Source organism: Myotis lucifugus, unplaced genomic scaffold (genome assembly GCF_000147115.1).
Source record: "Myotis lucifugus unplaced genomic scaffold, Myoluc2.0 scaffold_26, whole genome shotgun sequence".
In the NCBI taxonomy this organism is placed as follows: Eukaryota; Metazoa; Chordata; class Mammalia; order Chiroptera; family Vespertilionidae; genus Myotis; species Myotis lucifugus.
The window spans coordinates 9,425,670-9,451,567 of NW_005871074.1; the positions used below are offsets into that span (position 1 = coordinate 9,425,670).

The 25,898-nt window shown below is 40.6% G+C and overlaps 1 protein-coding gene across 1 annotated transcript in view; it reads right to left on the minus strand.

Annotated features, from left to right (window-relative positions):
* ADAM18 (ADAM metallopeptidase domain 18) overlaps positions 1–9,465 on the minus strand; it is a 77,991-nt gene extending 68,526 nt beyond the window's left edge. The window contains exons 1-3 of the mRNA XM_014453660.1: positions 9,411–9,465; positions 8,708–8,784; positions 1,154–1,209 (exon numbers count right to left, since the gene is read on the minus strand). Coding sequence (XP_014309146.1) covers positions 1,154–1,209; positions 8,708–8,784; positions 9,411–9,465 — 188 coding nt within the window. The remainder of the gene's footprint in view (positions 1–1,153; positions 1,210–8,707; positions 8,785–9,410) is intronic.
* Between the last annotated feature and the right edge of the window lie 16,433 nt (positions 9,466–25,898).

A 25,898-nucleotide genomic window follows, 5' to 3' on the forward strand; every position in this document is an offset into this window, starting at 1 on the left:
GTGGCTGCCTGGCCCTGCCTCTGCTGTGTGCATGGACATCTTTTGGCAACCATCTTGTGATGACGTCGCGCACACGATGCCACCTAGGCTCTTATTATATAGGATTATTTATTTATGCACTTGGCTGAGTTTTATGATATATAAAGTGTACCCTATACAATTCAAAATAAACACATATAATTAATACATCCATAAGATGTATGCTACTAGTTGAATTTCCCACCAATAACCATTTGATGCGTTAACTATGTTTGAGTTCCCATGAGATATACTTATTATCTGTCACAATTATTGGGTTCAGTGGCTTTATACTCAATTAAAGATTTGTAAATATACTAGAGGCCTGGTCACGGATTTGTGCCTGTGCCCTCTCGCAATCTGGGACCCCTTGGGGGATTTCAGACCGCCAGTTTTGGCCCAATCCCCACAGGCTTGGCCAAAACTGGCAGTCCGACATCCCCCAAGGGATGTAGTAGTGCATGAAGTGGCTCCTGCTCATCCCAGCCCCGCTGCACCTGCCACCACTGCCACTGCAGCTGTGGTCACCAGCCGTGAGCCTGGCTTCTGGCTGAGTAGTGCTCTCGCTATGGGAGTGTACTGACCACCGGGGGCAGCTCCTGTGTTGAGCATCTGTCCCTTAGTGGTCAGTGCACATCATAGTGACCGGTCAACTGGTTGAGCAGTCGATGGGTTGTAATAGTCACTTAGGCTTTTATCTATATAGATAGCTTATTTCTAAATTTGAAAATAAAAGCTGAATAATTTAATGCAACAATCACATAGATCTAAGACTCAAGGTGTATTAAATCCTACATTGAAAATGGATTGATTAAACATTCTTTATTTTTTCTTCATTATTATATTTAAACTAGAGGCCCATTGCATGAAATTTATGCAAGGGGCTCAGCCCTCACAGCCCCAGCTGCCTCGGTCCTCACAACCATGCCAGCTGCCTCAGCCCTCATAGCTGCCTTGGCCCTCGCAGCCGCTGCAGCCCCGGCTTTGTCCAGGAGGTCATCCAGAAGGATGTCCGAACGGTCGTTGCATTGTTTGGCCATCCAGTCTAATTAGCATATTATGCTTTTATTACTATAGATAGTAACAAAAAATTTTAAAAGTAAAATCTAAGCTTTAAGGGGAAATTATATCTTACCTTTTTGTGAGATACAGAGTGTATGGCTTTTTATCAATTGTAATGTTATAAATCACCTAAAACAAAGCAAATCAATAACAATGGTTTAGTAAATAAAAAAATATACAAAGTAAAACTTTTTCACTCATGTCAAGAAAAGACTCAATCCATGTATATATTCTTCAGAATTTATTATTCTAAATAGAAGGCATTCATTATTATAATAAATTCAGGATTAGGGTGATGCACTTAATCTGTAGGAATGGCTTTTTTAAAAGAAAAAAGCTGAAGGTCACATTTTCAAAAAGTATAAGCTTAGCCTTATTATTACTACAGATTAATCATTTCTATGTGAAAAATATATACATTTTTCTAGTGAAGATGAATGAGACATGGCTGCAGACTAACATTCTATGCTAAATACAATGAAACAAAAACAATATAAATACATATGTACATAGCACTGATGCCATTTTAATTAACCTAATTATTAATAACAGGAAAGGAACACAGGAAAGCCAAATATTATAGGCATGCCATTTGTACAGCTTTGCTAGGAACCTACACTTTAACACTCTTCAGGGAGCCACCAGGTTATTCCCCACAGATGCCTGGGGAAAGGGACTGGAGGGGGAGAATAGACACATCTACAGTAAAGTCCGGGCCACACAGGGAAGGTACTTGCATGTCAAGTCACAACTGGGAACAGGTCTTTGGCCACTGCAAGTGCAGGAAGATTTGAGATATTTAGTCTACTAAACCAAGAAGTTCACTCTCTTGGCTCCTGGCTCTCTTGGTGTGTGCTCTTGGTCACTCTTGGTTCTCTTGCATTCACCCACATTAGCCACAGCCATGTGGACCGCCACAATGGACTGATGGACTGCAACTAGCCTAATGCTAAACTGGACCCAATTCCAACATGGAACAGAAACTGGACAGTGGCTTTGCTTCTAGTTCCAATGAATCCCCAGCTGCGCTTCTTCCAGGACTGGATTAAGGAAAATGGGATGTTGGAAACCCAGGGAAGTAAGTGGACACAAATGAAAAATCATGCATCCTCCCATGTGAGTCTCAGAAAAGTCTTTTTCTCGAGATAGCGTAAGGACCCCACCCTCAGCACTCAGTGGGGAAAGGGATACCCCACTTCTATGATCACACTACCAAATACACCTAGAGCCACTTCACAATCCTCTCCATACATAAACCACGAGGGGAAAAAGACCTGAGAGAATGATGCTAATGAGAAATGCCGCAGCTTCAGGAATAAGAGCTACAATACAACATCATCATCATCATCCTAATGTGGTGACATCCAGGAATAGGAGTGGCTCTAAAGATGTTTACAGAGTGAGTCAGTGGACTGTCTCCACAAAGGCAGACAGACCTCTCTGCTAGCAAATCCAAATTTTCTTTTCAAAACAAACTAATTTTAAGAAAGTTCTCTGATTTTAAGGAAAGGCAGTCTGTGAGCCTGAGAGAGGGACGCTTCCAGGAAGTACAAGAAGCCCACAAACTCAGAGACCAGATATCTAATAACCCAGAACTGAAAATGTGGGCCTGAGACAGGATAGTAAGAAGCCAGGAAAATTCCTTGGCAAGTAGAATGGGGAAACTGCAACAGTTCAACAAACTGGCCAGTCAATTTACATCCAGATACAGAAAGTCATCTCCTTAGAGATAACATCAGAGAGAACATCTAGGCCTCAGTTGTATTTCAGCTTCAGGCTTAGAAAAGTAGCAAAACCAGCTGGGTGACTCCAGGACCAGCTATAATAACAAATGACCCCCCTGCCCTGGTGCTGACCAATCAGTAGAGATCAGGACCCTGAAAAAGCACACCTTGGAAATGGAAAATATTCTGAAACCCTCCCCTAAGATTCCCACCCACAGGGAGATAAAAAAACAAACAAACCCTCAAAACAAAGATCCTGAGTGTGCTCTCGCTCTGGGGAGCATGCCCATGCCCCTCCCCGCCCCTTTGTTCCCCCACAGGCACAAATCTCCTAAACTATAAGATCCTCAGGAGACTTGCAGCTAGGGGAGCAACGGGCAGCAGCACCTTGTCCAAGGCTAACCCCCTGAACCTGTCTCCAAGGTCCCCTTTTTTTCTGACTTCCCAGTGAGCTAAAGCATCCCTGTCTATGCTCATTTCTTTCCTATAACATTTTTAGAGAACCAAAGTAGCCCAGCCTAGGCTCTCCTCTTGCATCTTCTATGCTAAGTCCCTTGCTTCACTGTCCCCAGCTTTAATAAACATACCCTCAATGTCACCTGGACTCATTTTGTGAAATCTTTTCTGCATGAAGTCAAGAACCCACACACTACCTGCTGGCCCTAGCCAGACACACTCAGGGCCAAGTCCTTTATCTGGTAACAGTCCTAGCAAGAGTACCTTAGTCTTCCTTCAGAATTAGACCCTTTCCCCTCTTCTCTTTCCCAATTGTAGAGGGTTTCATCAGAGCCCTCAGGCCACAGGGCTCTTTACCCTTTTCCCAAGAAACTAAAGATTTTGCATCATAAAGGAGGCAAAAGAGATGACTTTGGGTAGAGTTTCTCAAGTGGCAGATGTTCCTCCAAATTCTCAGAGTGAAATCTGTTGTTATAATTTTCCTACAAACTCCTAGACAAAAATCAATGAATGTCTGAAAGTTAGCAACAAAGGTTTGCAAAAGTTATCCTGTATTACTTTAATATAACAATTAATAATGACATATTACTTAAAAATAAAAAATACAGAACCAATCTCAGATATTTCCTCAGGAGGATGCTGTGACAACAGACAGAAATGACAAAATCCTTACAAGAAAAAAATATGTGGAAAACAGAAGCTTTGAATGCAAACAAATCACCTTAATATACATCTATAGTACACTGCATAATAAATACATAGAAACATACACACTGGAGTCAAATGCATTACCTCGACATAGTGAAATTCAATTAAAAATCAGGCCCAAAAGATATCTAGAAAATGCCCAAATATGCACACTTCAAAATTTCCCATGGGTCAATGGAGAAACAACAATGAAAATTAAAAAAAAAAAACACATGTTATATTAAAATATTATAAATGCAGATTATATAACTGTTATGTAATGAAGTGATATCAGTGTAAATCAGAATAAGAACCACCCAAAATTCTCTTCTACATAAAATCAACATGAGAACTGAAAAAGTTGTTAGAATCAACCTCTTCAAATCTCTAGAAATTAACTGAAGGTTTACAATATTTTGGGGAGTGTTTATTCAAGAAAAATAACTGATCTTAGTAAAAATAATAATATTTGGGGAATTTGAATTTGCTCTAGTATCTTTTTTTATTAATTGAAAAATAAGACAGTGCATTTGCAGTGAATACCAGCAGACTAGCAACCTCTGAGAAAAGCAGAATATGGCTGGAGCACTTTCAAAATCTCATTTCCAGAGAAATGCCAGGATTTGAGCCACTTTGTGGTTCTTAGAAGACCCACTTCAAGGTTGTATACATGACATAAATCAGATCTCACCTAATGTCAAAATCCTTTTCCCAAAAGCATTTGCTGAAAACTACAGACTTTTTTTTTAACTTCATAGTTGTCTGATGCAATGAATCAATAGGGCAAACAATAGATCAACCAAAAAACTTAAAAGGACCATATCATTTCACCTATCAGTAGAATCTAATGAACAAAATGGCAAACAAATAGCATCAGACTCACATATATAAAGAACAAACTGAGAGCTGTCAGAGGAGAGGGTGATTGGGGAACTGGGTGAAAACGGTGAAGGAATTAAGCCAAGAAAACAAACAAAAAAACAAACAAAAAACAACTCATAGACACAGATAATAGTATGGTGCTTACCAAAGGGATTGGAGAAGGATGAAGAGGGTAAAGGGAGTATAAATGTTGCTGGAAGGAGACTTGACTTGGGATGGTAAACACACAATGTAATATACAGATGATATATTATAAAATTATATACCTGAAACCTATATAACCAATGTTGCCCCAATAAATTTAATAAAATTTTTTTAAAAAAGAAAAGCTTTATGATCAAACTAGAGACCTAGTGCATGAATTCGTGCACAGGTGGGGTTTGGCTGGGCCTGTTGGGAGGAGGAGACAACAGGAGGTTGATTTGCTGGCTTGCCCCAATCTGGGCCTGATTAGGGATTGGTTGGCTGCGGGGAGGGGCAGTGGGCAATTGGCCTGCAGGCTCTGCCCCAATTGGGGTGGGGGGGCTGATCGGGGGTCAGCAGCTGGGGGAGGGGTCATGGAAGATTGGTCAGCCAGCCCCACCCCCGATTGGTGTGGAGGGGCAATTGGGGGTGGGGCTGGACAGCGAGAGGGAATATGGGCCCATCAGGGTGGTGGGGGCCCATTACGGGTGGGGCCAGCCAGGAGTGGGGCTGTGGGTGGTCAGCCGGCTGGCCCTGGACACTATTGTGTTTGGGGGGAGAGGCCAATCAGGGACGCAGCCGGTTGGGGGGAGGGGCCACGAGAGGTTGGCTGGCTGGCCCCACCCTTTGTTTTTGTTTTTTTTAAATATATTTTATTGATTTTTTACAGAGAGGAAGGGAGAGAGATAGAGTTAGAAACATCGATGAGAGAGAAACATCGATCAGCTGCCTCTTGCACGACCCCTACTGGGGATGTGCCCGCAACCAAGGTACATGCCCCCGACCGGAATCGAACCTGGGACCCTTAAGTCCGCAGGCTGGCCCCACCCTTTGATGGGGCTGGTTTGCTGGCCACAGTGGGTGTCATAGCAACTGGATTTTCCAGTCATTACGGAAGTTCAGTCACTGGCTTTTTATATATATAAATGTTCACATGGAGCTTTGGAAAGTTATGACAAATGTCTGGAAATCTAAAAGGCCTCAGACACTATGTGCATGCCCAAGGCTATGCACATGCTTAGGACAGACCTGAAAAGACCTTAAACTCTCACCTCTGGCTGACCTTGAGGCTCTGTGCAAGCAGAAATTGAAATGATAAGCATAGTTGTGAAACTTCCTGGCTGAGTGACAAAATGCAAGCAGGGCCTCAGCAAAACTGAGAAACTTATTGGCCATGTATTTGAAGAACTCTCTATCTGATCATTAACCAACCAATAAGATAACAGAATAGAGATATCAGTGGCTACACACACCAAAGAATACAGATATTAGAGAACCAGTGGAAAAATTCACAAACTAAAAAAAACAACATTTGAAGGGGAAGAAAAATCTGATTTTGAGTTACTACAACATATTATTATGCTGAGGGACCGCCCTGAATGCAAAAATTTTTGTGCACCAGGCCTCTAGTATAGATATAAAATGTATAACATAAAGTCAGCAATCAGCTGAAATAGTTATTTTATTTAGATGATTCTTCCCAAACTTCACATTAATATATACATATATATCCCTCTTATCTACTGCTGTCATCCATGATTTCGGTACTTGCTTCAGGATGTACCCTTGATTAATGCCTAATATGAGCTAATATAAATTTATTCATATAAAGATTGAGAAATATATCTGTATAATTACTATATCACATATGATCATATATATTATATATATGGAATATAAAAAGGGTGTTCTGCTGTTAAATATGAACATTTTCACAGAACATCATCATCATACACAGCCACTGTGAGATAAGTGTGGATCAAGACAAAAGCAAAACCACATTTTAATCATGTCTGATTACAAATAAAATGTAAACATTTTCTCAGTCAGAAAAAAAAAAAGGAGCAAATATGCCCTTAATGGACACACAGGAGTGGCTATTTCTTCTTGACCAATTATAGCTGTAGAGTTTTTCTAGTCTTCCTTTTTTCTAGATAAGATTTACTAAGATACACAAATTATAGAATTATGGTCTACTTTCTGATCACACCCAAAGCAGAGCAAAGGCCTGCTTCCTCACACTTCCCCGAAAACTTCTAACAGAAGCTGAAATCGTTTAAAGCCTTTCTAACACATTCTTACTGAGATGCCCCATGGTTGCCCATGGCATGTGCTCTCCCTCACTGCAGTGGTTAATAAACCTAACTTGTTTAACTACAGGTGTGTTCCCAGCGGTCTTTGGTAGGAAGGCATTGAAAGGAGGTCAGCTCTTCTCAACTGAGGAGTTTCTTCCCAGCACCTATAGCTTCCACAAATATATTTAGGTAAATCTTAGAAGGTTGGACACCTTCATAAGTCCTGCTATATCCCCAAATCAAAGCCATTGCTTTAGTAGAATTTATGGTTATCATAATAAAATGGAAGTCCATGAAAAAAAAGGAATCCTTTGTATGTTTAATACTTTTTAAGAAGCACTGGGTAACCAGAAATTAAAGGAAGAGAACAAGACAGATAAAGGAGGTTTACTGTGAGATATGAAAGAACATTCATCATAGTTTATCACAGTAAAAATGACTTCCATAATTGCATGAAGACAATTCAAAAAATGTAAATAGGTATTACATACTTCATAGAAAAAGCATTTCATGCCCTGCATAGTTGCTATATGCTTTGCTACAGGCAATTTGAAGTAAACAATTTAAAGTTTAATCATGCAATGGCAATGTAAAACTTCTTATAAATTAGGAAAAAAATTTTTATAAACAATTTTTCACTGAAGGTCTTACTTGTAATGGAAATGTAGTCATAAACTAAAAATTAGATTCCATGTTCTAAATGTTGTAATTTTGATGCCCTTAGCTTAATATTTTTAATCCTCTTTATCATTTATATCATGTATATCCATATCCTCCTTTAGAAGGTTAATCTGATAATTAAATAAGATTAGTGTGTGAAAATGCAACCTCTCTAAAGAAAATTATTTTATTGTTGTCTTCAATCATAATTTCACATATATTTTATTTTTATTATTGTTCAGTAATAGAACAAAATTATGATAGGTTCCATTACAGAATGACAAATCTAGAGTTAATGAATTCTTAATATTTTACTTACTGTTACCTCAAAAATTATTCCTTTAACATGAATGTATGAGTTATCATATATTGACCATACCAATTTAAGGACATGGAAATTTAAACCCCTGCATTATTACTTCTGGTTTGTAACATAAAGCAAAACTATGTCAATTTGAAATATTAAAGACTAAATGCCTTTAATTTAATTCCTTTTGTTTACAGCAGCTAAGCATTTTTTAAACTTTGCTTTCAATGAATATTTTTTATTGTAATCTTTTTCATCATAATAGGGCAAATGTGACATTTTTCTTTTTTCTTTCTTTGGCCATACTTCTAAGTCTGATGCTTCTTGGTCAAAATTTTTTCTTCTAAATTTTGCTCAAGAAGAATTTCTCCGTTCCTAGACCATTGTTCTACTCATACTATTTTATTCTGCTAGTATTTTCTCAAAAATTGTGAACAAGTATGTCAGAAAAATGAAGAGATGAAGGGACGGGAACAGGAGTTAGAAATGAAGGTACAATAAAGGGAGGATAAAAATATACTAAAATAAAATAGTACAGTGAAAACATGTTGCTTTACAAATTAATATAAGTAATATAATCTGACTTAGTACAAAGGTAAATTAAAATATTCTTATAATTTTAAATTGTAAAAAAAATATTTTCAATCATTTACCTGCTTCTTTATACCTTCACTCTCATTTGACCTTATTTTACACGGAACTGTCACCTGCAGAAATAGTCCCTCAGAATCTGCAGAAAGAAAAATGAGTTTTGTTTTGTTTTTGCAACAATTGTCTCAGTGAAGCATGGGTTCTTAACTGAGCCCACGGTGGGGTCTAAAATTGTCAATAAATTTGTTTATATTTGCCCTCCCTCCTTCTTGGTCCAGAGCTTTCACTACAATGACACTGAACGTGGATAAGATGCAAATAAACAGAAATTAGACACTGCGGTTCTACAGGACCGTCTTTTCCCTTTAGATTGAACCACGTTGGACTGGTTCCCTCCGCACGTTGAGGAATAAATTGACAGCAGCACGCATACCCTTAACCCAATGGACACAGGGTAACTGAGCCAAGAAGACAAGCTGAGTCTCAGCCCCTGAGACCTTGGAGAATGGACTCCTTGGCTAACACCATCAGTCACCTGCTCAGGGATGGGTGGGAGTGAGAGGGTGGGGGGCCTAGGGGGGGTAGGTCGGGTGTGTGTGTGTGGGAGGAGGGGAGAGGGGGAGGAGTTACACGTAGGAAAGAACCAGCAGGGGATCCGGAAAGGGGGCAGTATGGATCCCAGAGCTACAGGAAATTGTTCTCCAGAAAGAGCCCGGTTCTGCTCAGAGGCACAAGGAGAAGGAAGTCAGGCTCCCATGGTCTTACCCATGCGGGCATGCAACCTTCCAAGCTCAGTGAGCAGTGCAAGGAGTAGGATCATGGCTGGGCCAGAGCTCAGGAACACAGCCAAGACTGAAAGCCGTTGGGCAACCCTGGGGCTCGGGAACACAGCCAAGACTGCAAGCGGTTGGGCAACTCTGGGGCTCGCGAGCAGGGCCCTGGGGTGAGGACTGCAGTTACTTTCTGCTTTAGCTCACCCTGCGGGATCCTGATTGGCTGGGTAACTGACGCAGGTTTGAGAAAGGACACCTCGGGCAGGAGCCTTTGCGTTTTGGCACAAGTGGATTGTTGTGGGTAAACGGACATTGTTTGAACCCTTCAGTATTGATATAGGGGCAGACAAGCATGAGTGGCTTTTCTGGTCAAGTTCTTGGCAATTTGGTTTTTCTATGCCACAGTTTTCTGGCATGTTTTATTTACCGTGGGGTAAAAGAAAGTAGAAACCTCAACTGTTTGCATGAGACATTTCCTACTTAAATCGTGGTGATGCTGACTTAATTTGCCATCTTTGCAAAGAAGGAAAAATCAAAGATTGTTGAACTTGACCCTGAATAAGGCAATTAACAAGCACTTTTTTCAACTGTGTGCCTCTTCTTACAGTATTATATTATAATCGATTGAGGGGGAAATAAAGGGACACTTTAAAATGCAGCCTAAGTGTGTTTTGTTCACAATTACTCTGAACACTAGCAAGGAACCTGTGGAGATGGGAAGGGCAGCAAGACAATCAGAGAAAGGAAATGTGACCACATTGTAGAGGAAAGAGCATGGACTGTCTTAGAATTTTCTGACCAGTATCTTTCACTGCACATGTCTGAAACCTAACACAACTTCTATCCCACCTCACACACACCTACTTTTATCCAAGTGAACTCCACTGCAAGCACTAATTGTGTCAACAGAGCCCAAAACAAACTCTGGTCAGGCCTAAAACTTGGACCTGGCAGGTAGTAGTACACTGGGAAACTGATCCTGACAAGTTAATATTAAAATAATACAGGTCAGTGATGATAATGACCTGAAATAACACAGTGGCAGTGAGGATGAAGAAAAGTTATGATAGAGTCATCCTCATGTGTGTATATGTATTTACCACACAAATTACCCATCAAATTGTTACAATGAATGGATAGGAAGGGGAATCACAAGTTATTGGAGAGATGTGGACTGTAGGTGTCCTCTTTTGAGATGGGAGCAGTTAGCATGGCCATGGGCATCTGAGGGCAAGCAGCTGCGGTGAGTGGACAAAGGAATGTTCTCACCTTCGGATGGAACAGCCTCCCTCCTTCGAAAGAGACTAAATTGCTTATGGCCTACTGAAGATCCCAGCAGGAAGGAGAATTAGCAGACATAAGCCTACATACTTTCACTCTCAGGACTTATTGTGGTTTGTGAAACTGAGCCATAAGGAAAGGAGAGAACAGCAGATGTTTTTCTTGCTTGGATTAGACCAGTCAATGGTGAGTTTCTTGGTAATACCCTTTCTCCAACCTATGCCCTTTGGACCTTTTTGTTTAATCACTGTTGTAAAAGATATATGGAAAAATATAAATGTTAAACTTAACTGTTAATAAAAGCTGTCTAATTTTACTATGTACAACAAGCACAGCATTTAATTAGTATATTAAGACATTAGTTAAATTGTCACAATCTATGCCTGTGTTCCATGGAATTTATAAATCTATTTTTTCTGATAGCCACATTAAAAATATATTATAAATTGGTATTCATAAATGTCTCATTTGCATAGTTTCTATGCTTCATCTGGGTAAAAGAAAGTCACTGAGAAGGAAACAAAGGAAAATAACAATAAACATATGGGAGAAATAAATAATTACTCTTAATTGGTCTATTTTTATCTACAGAGGAGGAGTATTTCCAAGAGTTCTCTGTGCATATCCAACAGGTGTCCCACATACACTTGGTGTTCAAAACCAAACTCATTCTTCACTCCCCTCTGCATCATCCCTCCAACACCAAACTGCTTCTTACCCTGCTATCCAATGTAGTTGGTAAAACATTATTTCTGGGTGTGTCTATGGGGGTGTCTCTGGAAGATATTACATTCAAATTTGGAGACTGAATAAAGAATATCACTCTCACCAATGCTAAGAACATCATTCTAATCTCTCGAGACTTTGAAGAAACCAAAAAGGCAGGGGAAGGGTGAATTTACACTATGCGGAGACTTCCAGACAATGGCACTTCTGGTTCACAAACTGGGACTTATATAAGTTCCACCCTCATCCCCATTATTAGACTTTTGGACTTGAACTGACTTTCATGGTTCTCTAGTTGGCAGATGGAAGATTTAGGGACTTCTTGGCTTCCATAACCACATAAGTCAATTCCTATAATAAACCTCATATAACCCTTGCTAATACAGATTTGGTAATTTTAAGGATGAGTTTTATGAATTGGTTCTGGGATTTCTGGAACTATTTCTTTAATCCTATTAAATGTAAAGATGCTAATGACTATTTTCAGTAGTAGAGAGAGCACTGATAGTCAATAGCATTAACTCTTTACATAGATATACAAAAATAACTGCATTGAATACTCCTAATCAAACACTTATAAGCAAGAAAAACAGTTGCCTCTGTATATGATACTTTTGAACATTTTTGCAAAACTAAGGAATATTAACACATCGGTTGGTTGCTCCTAAAGATGAGCTGAAGGATTTGAATTCCCAGGTAAGGCATTTCATAAATGATCTAAGAACTTCTAGGTATGCCATAAGGAAATATTTATCTCCTGTAGCTGGAGTCTCAAATTGCTTAAAATTAAATGAAGAAACTCATCCTGTGATTGGCTGAAGTACAGTGCAAGTTGAACTCCCAGCATCACAGGGTATTTACTCTTAAAGTGGGAGCATTAATTGGGAAACAATGGGATCATTTAAGTTCATATGGGGATGTTTGGGAAGACTCAGATGAAGTTGGGGAAACTGAGCCACTAAATTCTGATGAATCTTCCTTGTGGAAGAGGCTTCTCCACCTGCAGTGGAATTGGCCTCCTCATCTTTAGCAACAGTATCTTCCCAAACCCCAGTGGAAGTGACCTTCCCACCCAGTGAGGTATCATCTTTTCTACCTCCATCTAAGGAGATTGACCCTGAAATGGTAATGATCCTGAAAGATACTATTCACCTAAAAGATACTATTGATTATTTTCAAGAACCACCCCTACCAACCTTCTTTACTTTTAGGCCTATAACTAGACTTAAGTCCTAGCAGATCCTTAAAGGGAAAGTACAAAGTGTGACCCATGAAGATGTTAACTACACTTAAAAGGATTAATTGAATTTTCTAATTTATACAACCAGAAATCTAGGGAACCTCTGTGGAAACAGATACTAAGAGTGTGAAATAATAATGGAAGCAACACCTAATCCAACTTTTTTTTTATATGGGCCCACAAAGCAGGATCATTTAAGGTTGCATCTCAGGGAAATACAAGTGCTCTAACAGTTTGTTTGGTTGGATGAAACATGGATTAAAACATGGTCCACTATGAACAAATTTGGAATGTCCAACCTCCCTAGGTTTGATGTTAAGGGATTCAGAAGCTGGTTTTACCATCAAGAACTTTAAAGATGCAGAGGTGGTGATTCCCACTACATACACATTCAACTCTTCCATGGTCTGTGCAGAAAACAGATGGATTATGGAGAATAACCATGGATTACATTAAGCTGAGTCAGGTGGTGACTCCAATTGTATCTACTGTACCCCAGATGCGGTTTCATTGCTTGAGCAAATTAACACATCCTCTGGTTCCTGGTATGCAGTGATTAATCTGGCAAACGTCTTTGTCTTTAGCATCCAGCAGAAAGTTTACTTTTAGCTGGCAAAGCCAGCAATATGTTTTCATTGCCCTACTAGTACTTCAGTGGTCTATCAACTTACCAGCCCTATATAGATTTAATCTTTCCCTTCTATAAGATATCATACTGGTCCCTTACATTCACAACATTATATTCATTGAACCAAGTGAACAAAAAGTAGCAACTAATTTAGACTTATTGATTAGACATTTGTTGTCAGAAGGTAGCCTATCTCCATTTCTAGTAAAATTTCCAGGGGCTCACTGGTGTGGGGCATGTTGAGATATTCTTTTTTAGGTGAAAGATAATTTGTTGCCATAGACTATCCTACAATGAAAAACAAAAAGGCATAATGCATAGTGGGCCTCTTTGGACTTGGGAGACAACATATTTCTCATTTGGTGTGTTACTCCAATTCATTTACCAAGTGACTCATGAAGCTGCTAGTTTTGTGTGGTGCCCAGAACAAAAGAAATCTCTGCAGGAATCCAAGATGGCTGCTGATGGGATGGCAAGCTGCAAGATAGTTTGTGAGTGAGAGAACGGAAGGAAAGTGTGTGGATGTGTGGGGAGTGTCTGTATTTCTGAGTGGGGGACAGCTATATTCCACATGACTGTTGGGGACTGGCAGACCAGGTTACCCTGGCTGGGCAGCCTCTACTACTGCTGAAATCTCTCCCAGAGTGGCCAACTCTGCCATGGATACTGTGCTATATTGAAGGGGAGACCAGCTGTGATTGGAATCCCAGCCTTACCTTCAACCGGGGAGACCTTGGATATCTCCTGGGACCCTAAAACCCCAATGCCCAGGGACCAGCTGCCTCAGCTGTGAACCCACAAACACTGAGACTCCAGCCTCCCCGACTGCGGGTGCCTAAAAAATCTGTCCAGGGGGAGACAAAGCGGCGCCGAATATGCGCCTTCTCACAGAGCAGATAGAAGGAACAGCTGAATTGGATAACATCCACATGGAATTGGTGAATTAAACACAGCTGGTGAGGCAATCCGTGGACAGAAAGGTCAGATATCACACAGTGGTTCTCAACCTTGACTGCACATTAGAATCACCTGGGAATCTTTTTAAAATCCTGATTTCTGGGCCTCATCGTCCGGAAATTCTGTTTCTTTGTTACTTATGTTGTAGCCCCACCCCATAACAAAGAAACAGAATTTCTGGAGGATGAGGTCCAGAAGTCAGGATTTTAAAAAGATTCCCAGGTGATTCTAATGTGCAGCCAAGGTTGAGAACCATTGACCTAGATAAAGGTGAGATCTGGGATCCAGGCTGGAGGAAGAACCATGCACAGGGGGGACTAGAGTCTCAGAGGGAGACAGCACCCCACAAAATCCATGGCCGTTGGGGTCAGTGTAGCCCTCGAATGTGGAAGGGGGTCCACAGAGCTGCTGGAAGAAGGGGATTCTAGCTATTAGCCCACAGATGGCCTGGGCCCAGAAAGGCAGCCTGAAGTTCTATACCGGCTGTGTAGTGCCAGGGGGAAAAGACATGAGTCGGCGTGGTTCCATTGTTTTTTTTTTTTTTCTTTTCTTTTCTTTCTTTTTTTTTTTTTTTTACCTCCTTGCTTTTGCTTGCTAAGTCCAGTACATAGGATCTTCCAATTAAAAACACTCACCGAGACTGCAGTGAGTGGAAACTGGGGATCAGAATAAGGAAAGACAAGCAGGAAACCAGCTCTGGGGCAGTCTGCACCTCCAACCCAGTATTAAGAGTGGCAGGGAAAGAAGAATCTAAACACTGGGTAGAGGGGCCATTTAGTCCCAGATATTAATACAGAAACACTGCCACCCAGGGGTTGTGTCATAAATTGACTCTTGTGTAAACACAACTGAAGGCAGGCTGAGAAACAAAGTGAGCAGAGCAGTCCCGCCTGCTTGAAAACAAGGTTGTGGCTTATGACACAGAGGTGTGGTGGATCACTGGGAACTTCAATACTGTGCTTACTACCTCATAGGAAACTGACATGACAAGCAAAACAGTAGAGGAAGTGAACAACATTCACTACCTCACTTTTTTATTTTTTATCTTTTACTTAAGAAACTAAATTGTTTTCTCACTTGATTTTACTTTTTTAATATTATACTAGAGGCCCGGTGCACAAAAATTTGTGCACTGGGGGGGGGGGGTCCCCCAGCCCGGCCTGTGCCCTCTCACAGTCTGGGACCCCTTGGGAGATAACGACCTGCTGGCTTAGGCCTGCTCCCGGGTGGCAGAGGGCAGGCCCAATCCCTAAGTGCAGCCCCTGGTCAGGCTCAGAGCAGGGCCGATTGGGGAGTTGGGGCGCCGCCCCGTCATGCACAGAGCAGGGCGGGATCGGGAGGTTGCAATGCCACCCCTCAGTCACACTCAGGGTAGACTGATTGGGGGGGTGGGGCACCGCCCCCTTTACACTCAAGGCAGGGTCAATGGGGAGGTTGCGGCGCCACCCCCTGTCACGCACAGAGCAGGGCCGATCAGGGGGTTGGGCGCTGCCCCCTGTCACGCTGATCCTGGTGCCAGGAGCCTCGCTGCTCCGCTGATCCCGGTGCCGGGAGGCACATTACCCTTTTACTATATAGGATAGAGGCCTGGTGCACGGGTGGGGGCTGGCTGGTTTGCCCTGAAGGGTGTCCTGGATCAGGGTGGGGGTCCCCACTGGGGTGCCTGGCCAGGCTGGCTGAGGGGCTGAGGGCTGTTTTCCCGCTGGCAGTTGAATAAAAGCTCCCAACTGCTCCTTGTTTTCTTTTTGTTTTTTATTCTGGGCCAGCTTTAGCTCTGAGGCCTCGCTGCTGAAAACATGGATACAATGTTGCGGTCGGGGCTGACTGACAGCCGGTTTTGTTTAGCTTCTTATTTGTAACATAGTAATAGTTGCTTAGAGTTGCAGTTGAGAGGCCGGCAAGTGAGGCGGGGAACGTTGGAATCTGCAGTTCCTGGAGGAAGCAAGCCTCCCTGTTCGCTTCAGTGCCTGGCTGCCAGCCGCCATCTTGGCTGACAGTTAATTTGCATAAGGATACGCTTATTAGCCAATGGGAAGGGTAGCGGTCGTACGCCAATTACCATGTTTCTCTTTTATTAGTGTAGACTAGAGGCCCGGTGCACAAAAATTTGTGCACTCGAGGGGTCCCTCAGCCCAGCCTATGCCTCCTTGCAGTCTGGGATCCCTCGGAGGATGTCCACCTGCTGGCTTAGGCCCGCTCCCTGGGGGATCGAGCCCAAGCTGGCAGTCAGACATCCCTCTGGCAGCCCGGGAGCCCTCGGGGGATGTCCACTTGCCAGCAGGGAGCAGGCCTAAGCTGCAGTTGGACATCCTTAGCACTACTGAGGAGGCAGGAGAGGCTCCCACCACCATCGCTGTACTGGAAGCTGGCAGCCTGGCTTGTGCCTGAGCAGAGCTCTCCCTGTGGGAGCGCACTGACCACCAGGGGCCAGCTCCTGCATTGAGCGTCTGCCTCCTGGTGGTCAGTGTGTGTCATAGTGACCAGTCATTCCCAGTCTTTCTGCTGTTAGGGTCAGTTTGCATATTACCCTTTTATTATATAGGATAGAGGTCTGGTGCCTGGGCGGGGGCTGGCTGGTTTACCCTGAAGAGTGTCCTGTATCAGGGTGGGGGTTCCACTGGGGTGCCTGGCCAGCCTGGGTGAGGGGCTTATGGGTGTTCACAGGCTGGTCACACTCACTTCAGGATGGGGGTCTCCACTGGGGTTCCTGGACAGCCTGGGTGAGGGGCTGATGGCTGTTTGCAGGCTGGTCACACCCCACCCCCACCCCAGTGGGGACCCTCACCCTATGGAGGTTTGGCCAGCCTGGGTGAGGGGATGATGGCTGTTTTCAGGCTAGCCACACCCCCTTTAGGGTGGGGGGTCCCCACTGGGTGCCTGGCCAGTCTGGGTGAGGGCCTGAGGGCCATTTTCAGGCTGGCCAAGCCCCCCAGTGACGGAAGCTCCCACCCTCTCCTTTTTAAAAATTTTTTTTATTCTTGGATTTATTTACCTTCTATAATTGAAACTTTGTAGGTGGGTGGGTGGGAAGTCTCCTGCTCGCTCCAGCTCGTGGCCACGGCCAGCTGAAAGCAGGTATCTGGGGTTTATTTACCTTCTATAATTGAAACTTTGTTGTTTTGAGTGGAGCTCAGAGCCACCGATGGCAGGCGGGAAGGAAGCCTCCTTCTTGCTCCAGCTTCATGGCCACGGCTGGCTGAAAGCAGGTATCTGGGGATTATTTAGCTTCTATAATTGAAACTTTGTTGCTTTGAGTGGAGCTCAGAGCCGGTCGCAGCAGCTGGGAAGCTTGGCTTCCTCCATCATTGGGGCAACCAAGCCTCCTGCTTGCTACAGCTCTGTGGCTGCCGGCTGCCATCTTGGTTGGGTTAATTTGCATATAGTCGCTCTGATTGGCTGGTGGGCGTGGCTTAAGTCATAGTGAAGGTACATTCAATTTGCATTTTTGTCTTTTATTAGTGTAGATTTTATTTTATTTTGGGATTAGTGTTCTACATTCTATTTTTACTTTTCTTTTAGCATTATTTTACCCTATTGTAATTTTTCCTTTATGCCAACACTCTTCCTTACTTTCCCCCTTTTTTTTTCTGTTTATCTTACCTGTTCCTCCTTTAATTTTTCTCTATTCTTTCTTTTTACTCCCTGTTAAAAATTGATCTTACTCATATATCTAATTTTCTCTCCCCTGCTCTAAGTCCATGCACTCTCTTCTCTTTCTTCACTATCCAAATTTTTTTCTTCCTTTTTTTTCCTTTTTCTTTTCCTTTTCTGTCTTGTTGTTGTTTGATCATTTATTTTTCTTTTCATTTTTTTTTGCTTCTGTTTTTCATCTCCTCGCTTTCTCTTCTTCTTCTACTAATAGCTTAATTAAATCCAATCACCAACGCAGACCTATCTACTCACTATTCTCCTTTCCCAATAATATATGAATACATAGGTATATATGTTCAAGGAAGGGGAAATTTATATATATATATGTTTTATATATATATTTTTTTCTTGATTTGTATTTTGTTTTTTACTTTTCTTCTTATACACTCATTCTCTTTCTACCTCCTCTATACTAAATTGTGGCTATTTCCCCATTCATTCAATTCCTTGACGTTACCTTTTGGAAATAAACTCTGCCTCCTCAGATTCATGTGGGTGTTTGTTGTTTGGGTGTTTGTTGCTTGCATTTTTTGGATTAGTTGTTGTTTGTTGTTTGCATTCATCTCTGGGTGTTGTTTGCATTTTTTGGATTAGTTGTGGGTTGTTGTTTTTTTTAGTTTTCTCCCCATATACATATATTTTCCTCTTCTTTTTTCTTCTCTTCTTTTTCTCTCTTACATTTTTACCTATTCTCAATATAATTTTTGCACTCTTTTCTATCCCCCAATTCTCTTTTCTCTGGTGGTCACCGTTATTTGGGGTTATTTTTATCATGAATACATTTGTGTTTGGTACTCTGTGCATTGTGTCTTGTCGTGTTGTATTTTGTGCCTTCAGGTTAACACAGGAGAGAGAGCTACATAACCAGGCACCCTGAGAGAAACGATCATGGGGAGACAAAGAAACAACCCGCATATTAAAGAAAAGAAGGAATCACTGGAAAAGTAAGTAAATGAAATGAGGTAAGCAATATATCAGAGAAAGAATTCAGAGCAATGGTCATAAAAACACTGAAAAGGATGGAAGACACATTCAACAATATGTGTAACAACCAAGAGGAAATGAAGAAGAACCAAGAAGAAATGAAAAATGGCATTGCTGCAATAAAGAACTCAATAAAAAGCATCAATAGTAGACTAGAAGAAGTGGAGGACTGCATCAGTGAGCTAGAAGACAAAGTAGGAAAAAATACACAAGCAGAGCAGCATCTAGAAAAAATAATAACAATAAAAAAAAACAGGAGGGGAGCCTAAGGGAACTTTGGCCAACAAAACACAAAACAACATCTGCATAATAGGGGAGCCAAAAGGAGAGGAAACTGAGCAAGGAATAGAAAACCTGTTTGAAGAAATAATGATGAAAAACTTCCCTGATACTGGGAAGAAAAAACTCACACAAGTCCAAGAAGCTCACTGAGTCCCAAATAAGATAAACTCTAAAAGACCAACACTAAGACACATTATAATTAAACTGGAAAACACCAATGACAAAATAAGAATGTTAAAGGCTGCCAGAGAGAGACAGAAAGTTACCTATAAGGGATCTCCCATCAGACTATCGGCTGATTTCTCAACAGAAGTACATCAGGCAAGAAGGGAATGGAATGAAATCTACAAAGTAATGCAAAGCCAGGGTCTCAATCCAAGTATATTATACCCAGCAAGGCTATCAGTCAAAGTTCAGGGTAAAATCAGGAGCTTCATAGACAAAAAAGGACTAAGGGAGTTTGTTACCACCAAACCAGGAATGCAAGAAATGTTAAAGGGTCTGTTGTAAGAGAAGAATTAGGAAGGGAAGAAGAAAGACAGGCATAAAGAATAAAAATGGTGACAAACAAGTACCTGTCAATAGTAACATTAAACATAAATGGATTAAATGGCCCAATCAAAAGACATAGGGTAGCTGAGTGGATAAGAAAACGTGACCCTTATATCTGCTGCTTACAGGAAACCCACCTCAGAACAAAGGACTCACATATAATGATGGTGAAGGGATGGAGAAAAGTTTTTCAGACGAATGGAAATGAAAAGAAAGCTGGGGTAGCAATACTTATATCTGACAAAATAGACCTCAAAGTGAAGGCCATAACAAGAGATAAGAAAGTCCACTTCATAATACTAAAGGGAGCAATTCAACAAGAAGATATAACTCTGGTAAACATATATGCACCCAATACAGGAGCACCCAAATACATTAAAAAACTTCTGGAGGATATCAGATTGATAGCAATATAGTCATTGTAGGGGACCTTATTACCCCACTAACATCACTGGACAAATCCTCTAAACAAAAAATCAGCAGAGACATCAATCCTAAATGACTCACTAGATCAGATAGAATTAATTGACATCTTCAGAACATTTCACCCCAAAGCAACAGAATATACACTTTTCTCAAGTGCACATGTGGTCAGATAGACCACATATTGGAACACAGGCAAAGTCTCTTCAAATTCAAGAAGATAGAAATCATATTGAGCATTTCTCAGATCACAATAGCATAAAACTAGAAATCAACTACAATAAAAACAATAAAAATTTAAACACCTGGAGGCTAAATAGCATGCTATTAAACAATGACTGGGTTACCAAAGAGATCAAAGAAGAAATAAAAAGCACCAAGGCAACAAATGACAATGAAAACACAATAATCCAAAATCTATGGAAACAGTGAAAGCAGTTCATAGCTCTACAGGCCTACCTCAAAAAACAATAAAAAATTATAATAAATTATCTAACCCTACAAATCAAAGAACTAGAAAGAGAACAACAAGAAAATCCCAGAGTAAGCAGAAGGAAGAAAATAATAAAGATCAGAGTGGAAATAACTGGCATAGAGACCAAAAAAACAAAACAAACAAAAAACAATATAAAAGATGAACAAAACCAAGAGCTGATTCTTTGAAAAGATAAACAAGATTGATGAACCCCTATCCAGGCTCACCAAGAAGCAAAGAGAGAGGACACAAATAAACAAAATCAGAAATGAAAGAGGTGAAGTAACAACTGATCCCACAGAAATACAAATGATTATGAAAAAATACTATGAACAACTTTATTTCAACAAAATGGACAACCTAGAAGAATGGACAATTCTTAGAAAAATACAAGTTTCCAAAACTCAATAAGAAAGAATCAAAAAACCTGAATAGGCCGATAACTACCCAAGAAATTGAAGCAGCGATCAAAAGTCTTCCCACAAACAAAAGCTCTGGTCCAGACAGCCTTACAGGGGAGTTCTAGCAAGCATCCAAAGAATTAAAACCTATCCTCCTCAGACTATTCCAAAAAATTCAAGAGGAAGGCATACTTCCAAGCTCTTTCTATAAAGCCAGCATTGCCCTAATCCCAAAACCTAATTAAGACACCACAAAAAAGAGAACTACAGGCCAATATCCTTGATGAACACAGATGCTAAAATCCTCAACAAAATTCTAGCAAATTGGTTTCAGCATTACATTAGAACGCTCATACACCATGACCACGTGAGATTTATTCTGGGGATGTAAGGCTGTTACAATATCTGCAAATCAATAAAAGTGATACATCACATAAACAAATTGAGAGACAAAAATCACAAGATCATATCAATCAATGCAGAAAAAGCATTTAACAAAATCCAACACCCATTCTTGATAAACACTCTTAGCAAAATGGGAATAGAGGGATCATACCTCAACATAATAAAAGCCCTATATGTCAAACCTACAGCCAAAATCATACTCAATGGGCAAAAAATGAACTCATTTTCCCTAAGAACAGGAACAAGACAAGGATTCCCACTTTCACCACTCCTGTTCAATATAGTACTGGAAGTTCTAGCCATAGCACAGAGAAGAAGAAGAAATAAAAGACATCCAAATTAGAAAAGAAGAAGTAAAACTGTCCTTATTCACAGATGACATGATACTATACATAGAAAACCCCAAAGACTCTATCAAAAACCTACTAGACCTAATAAATGAATTTGGCAATGTAGCAGGATACAAAATTAACACCCAGAAATCTATGGCCTTTTTATACACCAATAATGAACTCACAGAAAGAGAAACAAAAAAACAATCCCATTTACCATTGCAATAAAAAAAATTAAGATACCTAGGAATAAACTTAGCTAAGGACGTAAAACTACAGGACATTGAAAAAGAGAGACAGGAAGACAGACAAATGGAAGAACATACCATGTTCATTGATTGGTAGAATCAACATAATTAAAAAGTCCATACTTCTCAAAGCTATCAACAGATTCAATGCAATCCCCATTAAAATACCAATGGCATATTTCAAAGATCTAGAACAAACTCTCCAAAAATTCATATGGAATAAAATAAGACCCCAAATAGTCACAGCAATCCTGAGAAAGAACAAAGTAGGAGGGATCACAATACCAGATATCAAGCTATATTACAAAGCCACTCTTCTCAAAACTGCCTGGTACTGGCACAAGAACAGACATATAGATCAATGGAACAAACAGAGAACCCAGAAACTGACTCAAAAGATTATGCTCAATTAACATTTGACAAAGGAGGGTAAGAGCATACAATGGAATCAAGACAGTCTCTTTAATAAATGGTGCTGGGAAATTTGGTCAGATACATACGAAAATATGAAAGTAGATCACCAACTTACACCATACACAAAAGCAAACTCAAAATGGATAAAGGACTTAAATGTAAGACTGGAAACCATAAAAATCCTACAAGACTCCATAGGCAGAAAAATAGCAGACATATGTCGTAGCAATATCTTTACTGACTCAGCTCCTAGGGCAGTGAAGACTAAGGAGAAAATAAACAAATGGGGCTACATCCAAATAAAAAGCTTCTGCACAGCAAAAGAAACCATCAACAAAACAACAAGAAGGCCCACTGCATGGGAGAACATATTTTCCAATGATATTTCAGATAAGGGTTTAATCTCTAAAATTTACCGAGAACTCATACAACTTAACCAAAGGAAGATAAATGATCCAATCAAAAAATGGGCAAAGGTTCTAAATAGACACTTTTCAATAGAGGACATAGAGAAGGCCCAGAGGCATATGAAAACATGCTCAAATCACTAAATTATTGGAGAGATGCAAATCAAAACAACAATGAGATACCATCTCACACCTGTCAGAATGGCTATCATCAAAAATCTACAAATGACAAGTGCTGGCAAGGATGTGGAGAAAAAGGCATGCTCCTGCACTGCTGGTGGGAATGCAGACTGGTGCAGCCACTGTGGAAGACAGTATGGAGTTTCCTCAGAAAGTTAAAAATGGACCTCCCATTTGACCCAGTAATTTCACTTCTAGGACTATATCCCAAGAAGCCAGAAACACCATTCAGAAAGGATATATGCACCCCTATGTTCATAGCAGCACAATTTACAATAGCTAAGATTTGGAAACAACTTAATTGCCCATAAGCAGGTGTGTGGATTCAAAAACTGATACATCTACACAATGGAATACTATGCTGCTATAAAAAGAAGGAACTTTTACTAGTACCATTTGCAGCAGCAAGGATGGAACTGGAGAGCATTATGCTAAGCAAAATAAGCCAGTCAGAGAAAGATAAATATGACATGATCTCACTCATGTGTAGGATATAATGATCAACATAATTTGATGAACAAGAATAGATCCAGAGACAAATGGCAGAGGGAGGGAGGGTTAGAGAGCAACCAAAGGACTTGTATGCATGCGTATTAGCATAACCAATGGGGTGGTGGGGGCTTGCCCAGGGTGGGAATGGGTAGGTGGGGGCGGGGTCAATTGTGGAAAAAGGAGACTTATGTAAAACTTTAGAGAATAAAACAAAAAATTTCTGCAAAAGGTCCAGGCTTGATTGCAAGCGGTTCTGCCACTTGGGCCACATGATCCAGCAGATACAATCGTCTTTAAGTATCAGTGGCAGATAGGGATGATGTTTGAAGACTTTGGTAGATCCTATAGGTATATCAGATTAGGCCTTTAAAACTTAGGAGAAAAGTCCTGCAATAAATTGCAGATAACTGCTTTTCTTTACAGAAACATTTCATTGGCTGTTACTGGACCACAGTAGAGACTGAACATTTAACCATGAGCCACAAAGTTATCATGTAATCTCAACTGCTCATCATGAACTGGGTGTTTTCTGGTCCACAAAGCCATTAAATTAGAAATATAAATGGTAAATATGCAATCAGAACCAAGTGGTACCTGAAGGCACAGGTAAGTTATATGAAGAAGTGGCCCAAATACCATGGTCTCTATTACTGCTACACCACCTTCTCTATCCCAGCTTGCATTTATGGCTTCATAGGGGGTTTCATACCATTAGTTGGCAAAGGCAGAGACGATTTGGGCCTAGTGTACAGATGATTCTGTATTTTATACAGGCACCACCTAAAAACTAGACAGTTACAGCACTATAGCTCCTCTCTTAGACATTCTTGAAGGACAGTGGTGAAGTGAAATCCTCCCAAGAAGGAAGAAATTCAGGCATTGTACCTCGTTGTGCACTTTGCTTGATAAGAGAAATAGCCAGATATGTGATTATATAACAGTGTGGTTTGGCTGAATGGTCAGGAACTTGGGAAAAAAACATGAATGGAAGTGTCAAATTTGGAATGAAAGTATGTGGCTAGATCTCTATGAGTTGGCAAAAAATGTGAAGATATTTGGGTCACATGTGGATGCTCACTAAAGGGTGAGACCTCAGCAGAGGAAGATTTTAATAGGTGGAAAGGAAGACTCATTCTGTGGATACTCGTCAGCCTCTATCCATAACAACACCTACTGTCACCCAATGAGCTCACATGGTTATGATGGCAAGGGTGGAGGTTATAGATGGGCTCAGCAACATGAAATTTTATTCTCCAAGCCTGACCTGGCCACAGTCACTGGTGATTTCCTAATCTGTCACCATTGAACTCTAGAATGACACCATTCCCCAGGATAGTCAGTGAGCTAAACTGGTGGCATGCTGATTATGTTGGACAACTTTCATCGTGGGAGGGGCAGTGTTTTCTCACTCATTTGTGGAATATAATGAACAACATACTAGTAAGCTGAGGAACAAAAAAATAGATCCAGAGACATTTAGAAGCATCGAACAGACCATCAAACCACAGAGAGACAGAGGGTGGGTAAGAGATCAACCAAAGGACTTGTATGCATGAATATAAGCATTGCCAATGGACACAGACAGTAGGGGGATGGGGGCTTGTGCTGGGGGGGTAGGTATGAATGGGGAGAGGTTAATGGGGGGAAAGGAGACATATGTAATACTTTCAATAATAAATCACTTTAAATAAATAAAGCTAATAGTCACCTAATAGTCAACAGAAGCTACTAGACAACTAAATTCTTTGAATTATCTTGAAGAAATTTTATGTACCCAAATGCAGAAGTATATAGTTTAAATAGGGTTCTATTACCATTATGTTTATTTTTTAAAAAGGTAGTTATAAATATCAACTACAACATGACCAGTTACAGAAAGGAGGACTGTAGTGTCATGCGAATTTTCTCCTTATTTTGTTATGAATACACTTGAGTGTATATCTACATATATTAAGGAAATATCTTTGTTTTAGTTCCCCTCTCATTCCCTTACCATGTAACATAAGATGTATTTATTTTACATTAGTATTTAAATATTGTTAATATTACATCATAGTATTTAAGTTATGCCATATCTGGAGAAGAGTAAACATCATTCAAGGATTTTATCTCCTCTTCTGGGGAAGAAATTAGTGCAATTTTGGTTGCATGCAAGAGAGTTATGTCATGTTAGGCAGAGTTATATTATGTACTTTGTTTGGCAATTAAGTATGGTTTAAGGAGACGCATATGAGTGCCAAGTTGAGAAGGGGTGTACTTGTGATGATTAATTTTGTGTGTCAACTTGTGGATGCCCAGTTATCTGATAAAACAGTATTTCTGGGTGTGTCTTTGAGTGTCTTTGGGAGAGATTAGTATCTGAATCAATATCTCATCAATGCAGTGGGATCATTTAATCCCTT